The sequence below is a fragment of the Panthera leo genome, chromosome B2 (assembly GCF_018350215.1).
Source record: "Panthera leo isolate Ple1 chromosome B2, P.leo_Ple1_pat1.1, whole genome shotgun sequence".
NCBI classification, from domain to species: domain Eukaryota; kingdom Metazoa; phylum Chordata; class Mammalia; order Carnivora; family Felidae; genus Panthera; species Panthera leo.
This window is the reverse complement of record NC_056683.1, coordinates 134,215,048-134,228,423: the sequence shown is the minus strand read 5'-3', so window position 1 is coordinate 134,228,423 and position 13,376 is coordinate 134,215,048. Positions and strand designations below refer to the sequence as shown.

Sequence of the window (13,376 nt, the reverse complement as noted above, 5' to 3'; positions counted from 1 at the left end):
CAGGTTTATTCATTTGGTTGGTCTTATTAAAAAGTATCAAAGACTTATCTCTTCAGTTATTTCCTCATCTAATTTCATTTTTTTATAATGTACTAGAAAAATATGCTGAAATTATTAAACCACTAAAAGGGAGATCAAGAATAAGTGCTCACTCATTTTAAATTAGTCTGTTGTGATTCTATGTACATATCTTCACTGGATATTATGGTGATACTATCATTGTTACTATTTTTGTCACATTTTACAGTTCAAACAAATTTAACTTTCACTCAGAATCCAAGAGGCTTAAATTTGTGATGAAACTTCCTCACATAATTTGAGGGCCATTCTTTTAAATTTAATTTTTTTTTAATGTTTTATTTATTTTTGAGAGACAGAGTGCGAGTAGGGAAGGGGCAGAGAGAGAGGGAGACACAGAATCCCAAGCAGGCTCCAGGCTCTGAGCTGTTAGCACAGAGTCTGACGCCCGGGCTCAAACCCATGAACTGTGAGATCATGACCTGAGCCAGTCAGACGCTTAACCAACTGAGCCACCTAGGCGTCACGAGAGCCATTCTCTTAAAATGATTTGTCTAAATCTGATTTCACAGTATTGTTATTCCTGCTATAAATTGAATTTTCTTAGATGAGAAACACCATGATAATCTGTACGACCCATCCATATTTTAGCCCTTAGGATTTCTTACTAAAGTCTGTCTGTATGTATTTTCTTAGTTTATTTTTCCTTTTTCCTCTTCACTTTCACTAATAGCTGATTTAAACTTTTATGGTGTTGGAAGCTTTGCTGACTTCTGTAGCCTCCATTACTGTGTAGGCAAGTAAGATTTTAAGAGAAACAGTTCTACACTAAGTCTGGCATGCCACCCTTCTTAAAAGATACTGCATGCAAATGTGCACACCCTAACAGAAGCATGAGGTCGCTATATTCTAATTAGGCTTGCATTTCTAGAATTAGACTCTACTTCTTACATTCCTATTCTATTTTAACCCTTAAATTAGTTTCTTATTAAACTAGCCAAAAATAAACTTCCTTCTAAATCCGGGTAGCCCATGTCTACTCAGAAGTTGGCTTTTGTTTTTAATCTGTTTTTTGGTGTCTTCATAAGTCACATTGACTATTCTTTGAAATGTTCCAAAATACCGAAAGGATACCTTGTAATCAAACAAGTTGTCCTTTTTAAATACGGTAGGAGAAACCTTTTGCATTTTGTGTTAGTGGTGGCTGTGCACCCTACCTACCCTTCCTCTAGTGCCTGAGAAAAATAAAAGAAAGATGGGTTGTGAATGAGTGGTTAAGTTAGAGACGACATTCATTTGTTCTTAATACATCAGTTTTTTAGAATAAATGAATCTGGAGGGAAGAATTTCTTTTCATGAAAGAAAAGAGGAAGAATATTTTAATTGTAGGCATTCCACAAGAGAAGCATATATAATAAAGGTAGTCTGATCACATAATTTGGGGTGGATATGCATGGGGAGATGGATGAGGATGCATGTTAACAGATGTCTGGTTGTTGCACATTGGGAACTTTGTTGGGGTGCATTAGAAAACAGTAGGAAGCTGACCGTTGGTATCATCTTGCTCTCCATGGCAGAATCTGCATAAAAACTCACCTTTGTATATCCTGTTAACTATCCCTTAAGCTGCACTTGTGTTAATTAATTTTCTCTGAAGTATATTCTAGATTTCTAACATGCTTCGTTAAAAATTATTATGCATTTAACCTTTAAATATATGCCTGAATTTTTCCAAACTATTTTTTAATATTTGGTATAGAAGCTAATTCCTCATTTAACCTTTAGTTTATTTGCCTAGGTTGGACTATCTCAAGATGCCCAGGATCAAATGAGAAAGATGCTTTGCCAAAAAGAGTCTAATTATATCCGTCTTAAGAGGGCTAAAATGGACAAGTCTATGTTTGTGAAGATAAAGACACTAGGAATAGGAGCATTTGGTGAAGTCTGTCTAGCAAGAAAAGTAGATACTAAGGCTTTGTACGCAACAAAAACTCTTCGAAAGAAAGATGTTCTGCTTCGAAATCAAGTCGCTCATGTTAAAGCTGAGAGAGATATCCTGGCCGAAGCTGACAATGAATGGGTAGTTCGTCTATATTATTCATTCCAAGATAAGGACAATTTATACTTTGTAATGGACTATATTCCTGGGGGTGATATGATGAGCCTATTAATTAGAATGGGCATCTTTCCAGAAAATCTGGCACGATTCTACATAGCAGAACTTACCTGTGCCGTTGAAAGTGTTCATAAAATGGGTTTTATTCATAGAGATATTAAACCTGATAATATTTTGATTGATCGTGATGGTCATATTAAATTGACTGACTTCGGCCTCTGCACTGGCTTCAGATGGACACATGATTCTAAGTACTATCAGAGTGGTGAGTAAAACCATAAAATTTGTACATATTAATATGACTTGTAAATGTAATAAGATATAAGGTATTCTCACTGGATGGAAGCCATAAGTCCTGGTTTCAGTCTTGACTATTGGATAAATGTGAGTGAATCCTTTAGACACCAAGCCTTATAAAATGAAAGAATGTGTTAGATTATTTCTAAATATCATTATTTAGAAATAAATAATGAGAAAAATCCGAAGCAGGTTCCATGCTCAGTGGGACCTCACAATTGAGCCGAAATCAAGAGTCAGACACTTAACCAACTGAGCCACCCGGGCGTCCCCCAAAATTTTTAAATGAAGCCCCATACCCACCATTCAGCTTAAAAACTAGATTGTCAGTGCTTCTGAAGCCCTTAAACGATTGCTTCCCCTTTTTCTTCCACAGAAGTAACCATTATTTCAGAACTTTGTAATCACAGTTCTTTACTTTTCTCTATACTTTTCCCAATGTTTATAACCCTAAACAATGTTATTTTATTTTGCCTCCTCTTGAACGTTATTTCAATGTAATCATTCTATATGTATTCTTCTATGTTCACTTCTTTTATGTATTTGAGGTTGATCTGTGTTATTGCATATGACATGTATTTTCACTACTATTTAGGATTCCGTGGTATGACTATTATACGACTTATTTAACCTTAAACACTCTATGCACATGATTTTGTTCAATCTCACATCACTGTGAGGCAGGATAAAGAAACTGAGGCTTAGTTAGATGAAGCAATTTGCCCAAGGTCAGACAGAAAAGAAGTGTAGGGGGGCTAGGCTTTGAACCCAGGTTTGTCTGATTACAGGGCCCATGTTATTTCTACTACACCACACTGCTCACCAAGATCCCTTCAAAGCGCTAATGGAAGTGTAAGTCGATCTAACAATTCTTGAATACTTATGACCAGGTTCTTTACATATATTCTAATTTAAGGGTCACAGCAATCTTCTCAGGTAAGTATTAGCCTCCTGTGTTTCTGTGAAGCCAAGTAGGTTGACAGTAAGTGGATAGAACTGAGACACTTGAACCTGTCTCCTCAGAGTCACCCTAAAAATTTGGGGTTCTTCTTAAAAATATGATTCGTGGGCTCTATTCCAGTCTTCTGATTTAAAATCTTCACTGGAGAGGAGAAATTGTACTTTATTTTTTTAAAGTTTGCTTTTTATTTTTTTACTTTTTTGAGTAGGCTCCACGCCCAGTGTGGGGCTTGAATTCGTGACCCTGAGATCAAGAGTTGTATGCTCTACTGACTGAGCCAGCCAGGCACCCTGCCTAGATGATTATTACAGTCAGTTTAAATACGAGCTGTATTTTTCTAGGTGATTTCATCCAGTCATGGCTTTAAATGCCATTTCATTCCAGTGACTTCGAAATCTCTCTTTCTAGAAGTTGCCCCTCCCGTTCACGTGTGTGTCTAATAGGCCTTTTAAACTTCACATTGCCAATAAACAACTCTCAATTTCTCCCCCTCCAGTCGTCCCCATGTTAGTAAATTGCACTACCACCGCCCACTTAGTTATCCTTGATTCTTTTCTCCCCACACCGTCTACATCTAATCCATCAATAAATCCTGTTTATTCCACCTCTAAAAATACCCTTGATCTGTTCACTTTTCTACATCGCCACTGTTACTGTCAGGGTAGCCTCTGAACTGGTCACTCCTCACGCTTGTCCTCCCTACAGTTGGTGCTCTACATGGCAGTTAGTGTTTTCTTTTTGAAACATAAATCAGATCTTGTCGTTCTCTTCAAACTCTCTGGTATCTTCCCACTGCATTTGCAGTAAAAGGCAAACCACTTCTTTGGCTTATTAAACACCGGCTCCGACTCCTATTGTCCGCCATTCTCTCCTAATTTACCAGCCCCACTGGTCTCTCTTGTTACTGTTGTTTCTCTGTGGATGGAATGTCTTGCCCTGGTTTTCAAATGGTTGAGTCCCTCTGGTTTTTACAAATGTCACCTCAGTTCGTCTTCCTGAGCCACCCTAGTACATTTGTCATATTACCTCACGTTGATTCTTTGAATGGGATGCATCACTATTTTTATATATATATTTTATATCGATATATATGTATATATATCGATATAAAATATATATCTGTTTGTTGTGTTTGTCCAATACAGAGAAGCTACCCGAAAGAAGATCCCTGTCTTATTTGTCGTTGTCATTTATTGAATGAACAAACACTGATCTCATTTGTTTGAAACTTTGTTCAGAATAGTAAGGGGAAGCAGTCTGCATAACAAATTCCTGATCCTACGAACTCATGACTTTAATTATCATCATTTGACATTGAGTAAATTACTGAAACTTACACTAATTTTTCTTAGAGTAACACTTGTCCTATTAGTATCTCGGAGCACAGGCTGTAGTTAGTAATAAACACCATCAGTGATATGGCATACATTGTGTCTTATTTTGTCTCAAGGGAAGAGTACTGTTAACTCTAAACCATGATGTCAAAAGATTAAACAGTCTTTAGGCTCAGTCTTGTTCTTGTTGCTTTTATTTATTTATTTATTATTTACGTACTTTCTACATAGGTGACCATCCACGGCAAGATAGTATGGATTTCAGTAATGAATGGGGTGACCCTTCTAACTGTCGATGTGGAGATAGATTGAAGCCATTGGAGCGGAGAGCTGCACGCCAACACCAGCGGTGTCTTGCACATTCGTTGGTTGGGACACCCAATTATATTGCACCTGAAGTGTTGTTACGAACAGGTAAAAACATTAGTTTTGTGATAATCTCAATAGGCCTTTAGACCAGCTGAAATTTACATTAATTAACATGTGGCTTATTTTTCAGGTTTATAATAAAAATATTAATTATACAGCATTTTGGTGATTTAATATTTTGATTGTATTCTGAGCACTTTTTAAAAAGTTTCTGAATAACTATAACTTTGGTATCTTATTTTAGGCTATACACAGTTATGTGATTGGTGGAGTGTTGGTGTAATTCTTTTTGAAATGTTGGTGGGTCAACCTCCTTTCTTGGCACAAACACCATTAGAAACACAAATGAAGGTAAGATATAGCATCTATACCAAAGACTTGTCAGAGTTCCTATATCATAGACTTTTAGCAATCCTTTATTTAGAACATCTTATTCTGGAATTTAAGAATGGATTTGTAAGGTGGGGCACGTGGGTGCTTAGTTGGTTGAGCATCTGACTCTTGATTTTGGCCCAGGTCATGATCCCAGGGTCATGAGATCGAGCCCTGCATCAGGCTCCGCACTGAGCATTGGAGCTTGCTTGAGATTCTTTCTCTCCCCTTCCCTCTCTCTTTCTCAAACAACAGCAACAAAACCTGATTAAAAAAAAAAAAAAAAAAAAAAGAATGAACTTGTAAGGAGGCGCCTGGCTGGCTCAGTCAGTAGAGTGACTCTTGATCTTGGGGTCATGAGTTCGAGCCCCACCTTGGAAGTAGAGTTTACTTTAAAAAAAAAAAAAAAAAAAAAGAATGAATTGGTAAGGTTAGAGGAAGTCACTGAAATTCCAGGAGTGAACTCTAGTGTCCGTCATCCCACTGTCATCACACTGTTAGATCCTCTGTCACTCATGTGCTTATATACTCATTCCATTCTCATGGAAGTCTTTAGTACTATGTGCAGATTTATTCTAATTTACTTTTTGTCACCTTCTGGCTCCTGGCTTTGTTTCCTTCCATGCATAGTCTACCCCCAAACAACAAACAAATATCTGTATCTCCACTTGAAATTACCTCTGGCATTTAAATGAGAAGCTGCCCACAATTTTGGTCATAAACAGTCCCATTAAAAACCCTTCAGTGGTTCCCATGTCCATGGATTAAAGTCCAAATTTATACTCCCTTCCCTGTTCATACCATTCCCTCTGTCTGGAATGTTCTTCTTTCTTTCTTTCTCATCTTCCACAACTCTCCCTACTTTCTTAAATCTGCTTAACTCCTGAACTAACTCATTCTTAATCATTCTTAAGATATCTCTTCTATGATGTTCCCCCTGAGTTGTAACTACTTCTTTCGTTGCATTTAATATATTTAAAACTTCTTGGGGTGCCTGGGTGGCTCAGTCAGTTAAGCGTCCGACTTGAGCTCAGGTCATGATCTCATGGTTTGTGAGTTTGAGCCCCAGGTCAGGCTCTGTGCTGACAGCTCATATTCTGTGTTTCTGTCTCTCTCTGCCCCTCCCCTGCTTGCTCTCTTTCTCTGTTTCTCTCTTTCTCTCAAATATAAATAAACATTAAAATTTTTTTTTTAATATATTTAAAACTTCCTTTAAAATTTCTTTTAAGTATAGGTGTGTTGATAATGCATTCTCTTAGGTTTGGTTCAAATTAGTTTGTCTGAAAGTGTCTTTATTTCCTCTTCATTTTAATATATATGTATATGAAAGTATATGCATATATATATATATATATAAATGTGTGTGTGTGTGCGCGCGTGTGTGCAGGGGCGTGTGAAAAACTGAATGCTTTCTCCTCAAAATCAAGAACATAGCAAAGATGTGTGTTTTTACCAGTCTTATTAGACATAGTTCTAGAAATCTTAGCCAGGGTAATACAACAACAAAAGAAATAAAAGGCATACAGATTAGAAAGAAATAAAAACTTAGCCTATTCAGAGATGACAACATAACTTTCTATATAGAAAATCCAGGGAATTTATGAAAAAACTCATAGAAATAATAAGTGAGTTTAGCAAGGTTGTAGACTTATAAGGGTAATACATAAAAATCTATTGTATTTCTATATTTAAGCAATAAATGACCAGAAACTGAAATTTAAAAGCAGTCCCATTCAGGGGTGCCTGGGTGGCTTGGTCAGTTAAGCATCTGACTTCAGCTGAAGTCATGATCTCATGGTTCATGGATTTGAGCCCTGTGTCGGGCTCTGTGCTGACAGTTCAGAGCCTGGAGCCTACTTCAGATTCTGTATCTCTCCCTCTCTCTCTGCCCCTTCCCTGCTTGTGCTTGCTCTCATTCTCCCCCCCTCTCAAAAATAAATAAACATTAAAAAAATAAAAGCAGTACCATTCATAGAAGTTTCCTCCAATTGAAATATACAGGGGGGTGGCGCCTGGGTGGCTCAGTCAGTTAAGCGTCTGACTTCGGCTCAGGTCACGATTTCATGACTTGTAAGTTCAAGCCCCACATTGGGGCTCTGTGCTGACAGCTTGGATCCTGGAGCCTGCTTGGGGTTCTGTCTCTGTCTCTCTGCCCTTCCTCTACTCATACACTGTCTGTCTCTCTCAAATATAAATAAACATTAAAAAAAAGAAATATGCAGGTATAAATCTAATAAAACATGAACAAGATCTCTATGCCGAAAGCTACAAACTCTGATGAAAGAAATCAAGAAAGATCTTCATAAATGGAGACATGTACCATATCCCATGTCGATAGATTGGAGGACTCAACATAGCAAAGCTATCAGTTATCTCCAAATTAATCTATAGATTTGATTCCATCCTAATTTTTGTAGGTACAGATGAGCCAATTCTAAAATGTATATGGGTAGGGTGCCTGGGTGGCTCAGTTGGTTAAGCATCTGTCTCTTGGTTTCGGCTCAGGTCATGATCTCATGGTTTGTGACTTCGAGCACTGCATTGGCCTCTGCACTGGTGGTATGGAGCCTGCTTGGGATTTTCTGTCTCCCTGTCTCTACCACTCCCCTGCTTGCTCGCATGCACATGTGTGCACGCTCTCACTATAAACAAACAAACAAACATTTAAAAGTAAATAAGTAAAATGTATATGGGTGAACAGAGGAACTAGAATAATGAAAACAATGTTTTTTTTTTGTTTTTTTTTTTTGAAAACAATGTTTTAAAAGAAGAACAGAGTTAGAGGAATCAACCACTTTTAAGAATTACTATGAAGTTACAGTAATCTAGACGGGGTGATATTGGTAAAAGGACACAAACATAGATCAATGGAACAAGATACAGAATAGAGAAATAGAACCACACAAATATGTCCATTTGATCTTTGACAAAGGTGCAAATGGAGAAAGAATAGTATTTCAACAAATGTAGGATAATTGGTCGGCCATATTCAGAAAGTACTGAAACTTAATGTAAACTTCATCCCTACACAAAGATTAACTCAAAATGGTTCATCGATCCAGAGATAAAATATAAATACTATACTACTATAATACTTTTATAATACTATAAAATCTTTATGGCCTAGGGTTAGGGGAAGAGTTCTTAGAAATGATACCAAAATCATGATCTATAAAAGAAAAAGTTGAGAAACTGGAATTCATCAAAACTTAACACTTTCAGTATACAAAAGACACAAGACAATGAAGACAAGATTCAGCTTGGAGGGAGACATTTGCAGACACATTTCCCACAAAGGGCTTGTATCTAGACCATAAAAAGAACTTTCAAAACTCAATAGTAAAAAATATTTCTTGATTATCTACTACCTTTCTTCCGTTCTTCCCTCTCTTCCCTTCCTCCCTCCCTCTCTCCCTCATTCTGGTTTATTCAAAGTCAGAATAAATATTTATTGAACATCTATTAACGATGTGCCAGGCAACTTGCCAAGCACTAAGAAATACAAAGACAAAACATGATCTATAGCCTTATGGAATTTTATCTGTGGTAGAAGGACATAGACAGAACAGGTCCCACGAAGTCTGTACTATGATACCAGTAAACACATGGAACGGGACAGCGCAATGGAAATTGTCATTTCTGCCATAGGTAGAAGAGCTTAACAGGGGAGCTAAAACTTACAGTGAGTCTTAAAATATGAGTATAAGTTGCCTGGGGGGAGGGAATGGGAGGAAAGGTTATTTCCCATCAGCGATTCATTCATTATTAAAGGTAAGGAAGGCAGAATACTGTGCAATTTATTTTTAAAGATAAAAATAGGTAAGGCTTTGGTATAAAACTTGGAGGACATTTTTTTCTTATTTACCTCTTCCCTCCTAATTTCTAAAAAATCCTCTTTAAAGGTTATCAACTGGCAAACATCTCTTCACATTCCACCTCAAGCTAAACTGAGTCCTGAAGCCTCTGATCTTATTATTAAACTTTGCCGAGGACCAGAAGATCGCTTAGGCAAGAATGGAGCTGATGAAATAAAAGCTCATCCATTTTTTAAAACAATTGATTTCTCCAGTGACCTGAGACAGCAATCTGCTTCATACATTCCTAAAATCACACACCCAACAGATACATCAAATTTTGATCCTGTTGATCCTGATAAGTTATGGAGTGATGATAATGAGGAAGAAAATGTAAACGACACTCTCAACGGATGGTATAAAAATGGAAAGCACCCTGAACATGCTTTCTACGAATTTACCTTTCGGAGGTTTTTTGATGACAATGGCTACCCATATAATTATCCAAAGCCTATTGAATATGAATATATTAATTCACAAGGCTCAGAGCAACAGTCAGATGAAGATGATCAACACACAGGCTCAGAGATCAAAAATCGTGATCTAGTGTATGTTTAACACACTAGGAAATGTAATGAGGATTTGCAAAAAGACCTGAAACGCAGAGTTTTTTGAGGCTCCGAGAGTAAAATTATGCAAATGTGACAGAGCTATGTATGAGTGCTCTGTGTACAATATTTTATGTTCCTAAATTATGGAAAATCTTTTTTAAATGTTAATTTATTCCAGCCTTTTTAATCAGTAATTTAGAAAAAAAAATTGTTATAAAGAAAATAAATTATGAACTGAATATTATAGTCAGTTCTTGGTACTTAAAGTACTTAAAAATAAAAAAAAAAATAGTGCTTTGTTTAAAAGGAGAAACCTGGTATCTATTTGTACATACACTAAATAATTTTAAAAGACAAGAATATTTGAATTTTTTTTGAAAGACAGTTTTATCTTGCTTTAACCAAATATGAAATGTACCCCACATTTACAGATTTTTTTTTTTTTTTTTTTTTACCCCGTATCCTGGTTTTTGGTACAAAATAAGCTATAGAAATTAAGCCATTATGGTGATGAGTGTTCTTAGGCTAATCTGATAATTTACATCTTGTAATTAAGAAATACAGGGTTGAAACAGTATGCTCATCAGAAGAAAAAATACTGCATTTTCTCTTTCTTATTTTTCCCCTCTGTGGAATATTTACTCTTCTAGCATTTATTTCTCAAGAATGACTGACTTTAAAAGAAGCAAAGCACTACCATTTTTCTTTCTATACTGGTATTTTTAATGCTGCTTCTAGTTTTAAAAGGGAAAAAAGATGCCATAAGTCAAAATTTACAATACCGGATGCTAAGATCTTTCATATTTTTACTTCGAATTTTTTTTTTAAGTTTCGACCATCCTAAGCAGAAAGATTATTTTCAGTTTCATAAGAAACTTTAAGTAGAAAAATTATTTGTGGGTATTCACTAGAAAAGTACTTTTTCTGCATAGTGACAGTTTTGATTATGTCATCAGTAATGTTACATGTTTCCTCTTTCAGAACAGTGCTGTATATACAAGTTGTTATTGGCAAAGGAAATCTGGCTATTTGGCAGTATTTTACCTATGGGCAGAAAAAATTATTTAACTCTTAAGGTGTCTGTTAGTAATTAGAAAAAGTTATATAGTGGTCTTAGTAGAAAATTCAAATCCTCCTGACTTAATTTAAGGTTAAATAATACGTTTTTCAGCATGCCTATTATATATACATATATATGTATATATAATGTTTAGGTTTTAAGGAACACTTGTGGTTTCATACCAAAATACATTTAGCTTATTTTTTAGGAAGGGGAAAAGGGCTCTATTCTGACATTAGTAAAATTTGTATTTTAGTTCCTTTCCTTTAAGCTCCTCTGATAGGGAATTGTTTTATCAAAATTGTATATGTGTAGATAAGAAGAGGCATAATTTTAGTGATTTTCAAACTAATGGAAACAAGCTAGTGGAAATCCTATATGTAAGTGAAAGTAAAGGCAAAGCTGTTCCAGTTGAATTGGGGAGGGCAGAGAAGATTCATTAGTTCACTCTTGCACCGTTCCATAGGTGGCTGTCTCAGAGCTCAGCTTGTAAACCACTGCATACCCCACTGTGTGTAGTGGTGGGTCTTTGGGGTTCGTTGGGTTTTTTGAGAGTCTGATGAAAGTTGCGGACTCTTTTCCCAGAAAATTGCACGTTAACACACACACATATGATGCTGCGTGCAGTCTTAGGGATTCTGGACATGTTGAAAACTGTCACAAACTTGGTTAAGGACCTCTGTCCTGTAGGAACACTGATACGCTAAACTCAGAACTTTGCTTTAAATTTACTGGTTAGTACTCAGATTAGCACATCTTGTATAAACACTGATAATTTGTGATGGAAAAATTCTGTACATGTGATAACGTATCCCCAGGAATGCCTTTCTCACACTGGTACGGCACTAAGGCGTTTTAAACATACACTTGAGGGCATTGAAATACATGTTTGGCTTGTTACAGGCTTGATACGGAAATATTTCTGAAGGACTTCTAATCATTAGAGAATTGTAAGAAAAGGCACTATACTGAGTTGGCAGTCTTCACTTCATGGAACATTTGATTAGTCGTATAAAATCCTATGCAAAACAAAATAGTTCAAGAATTTTTAGCTCACTACTCAAATTTTAAGATATCCCTCTGGCTCTTTGGCTTTTCTCAGTCAGATTTATTGAAATTTCCACTTGGTTGTTTTACTTCTGGATTGTGGTACAATGCCGTAAGAACCAACTTTGTTACCTTCATGTTCTAGGAAAACTAAGGTGCTGTCTCCTCCCCATTTCTCCCCACAAAATCTGTGTTGACACTACAAATCGTGTGTTCTTTTAAAATTTCCTCTGACGATATGAGCTTTCTGTGTTTATCTAAAGCAAGCCTTTAGTGTCTGCAGTTCTAACGGTTTGGATATACTTATTAGCTCTCCTATTCCCAAACTATATCTGGTTCTTCTAGCATAGAATCTGGTGCTTCCTGACCAAAAATAGGAGAACAACGTAAAAAATCTATATGCTTTCAATTGAAATAGAGTGAAAACATTGGTTATACATGTTTTCTTCTTAAAATCATTTTCCCACTCATTTGAAAACTTGCTGTCTTTCTTATACTTACCCCCTTTTTATGTATATTAATAGTATTTATAAAATGTGTTCTATAATTATGTAACTGTAGATACTATTATGTATTGTCCAGTGACATCCTAAGGCAGGCCCTATTGCTGTATCTTTTCTACCTTATTTGTAATAGGAACCATAGAATGTATGACTAAGAAGTCACTTTGAGATTGACTTTTTAAAAAAGTTATTACCTTCTGCTGTTGCAAAGTGCAAAACTGTGAGTGGAAATGTTTTATTCTGACTTAATAATATGTTAGAAATTAGAGAATACAGTGGGAGGATTTTTAGATATTGCTGCTGCTGTTACCTAAGGTACTTTAGAAATTTTTTCTTTAATATACAAAAAATAAACAAAAATCCCTTTGGTATTTAAAGTGAAACATTTATTTAGCCTGTTTGTTTTAATCTAAAGCAAAAAGTAATTTGAGTCAACATATTGGTATGTTTGTAAAGCGCCTTAATATATCCCTTTGTGGAAGGCACTATACCACAGTTTACTTTTATATTGTATTGTGTATATAAGTATTTTGTATTAAAATTGAATCAATACAGTACTACAGTTTTATAAAATAATGCTTTGTTAGGAAAAGGAATTACAGCTTTGCAATATAACTAAATTGTTTTGCATACTTCTGAATGTAATAGATATGAATAATCAGCCTGTGTTTTTAATGACTGTATTTGTATTTTCCCAATCATTTTCTCTAGTGTAACATTTGCTGGGATAATAATAAAAAAAGAATTCAGATCTTTCAATTATGTGTGGAAAGCTGATTTTTAAGCCATCTATGTAGTTTGATTTGAATCGTTATTAGAGAAAATTTGTGATTAAAACTTTGATGTTTTGGAGTTAAAATATATATAATGATAATACCTAGTTAGGTTAAGGCA

At 35.7% G+C, this 13,376-nt stretch overlaps 1 protein-coding gene across 1 annotated transcript in view; it reads left to right on the top strand.

Moving 5' to 3' along the window:
* Nucleotides 1–13,241, top strand: part of LATS1 (large tumor suppressor kinase 1) — a 42,098-nt gene extending 28,857 nt beyond the window's left edge. The window contains 4 exon segments of the mRNA XM_042940058.1: nt 1,817–2,399; nt 4,958–5,140; nt 5,340–5,446; nt 9,370–13,241. Coding sequence (XP_042795992.1) covers nt 1,817–2,399; nt 4,958–5,140; nt 5,340–5,446; nt 9,370–9,879 — 1,383 coding nt within the window. The 3' untranslated portion in view covers nt 9,880–13,241.
* The last annotated feature ends 135 nt before the right edge of the window (nt 13,242–13,376 follow it).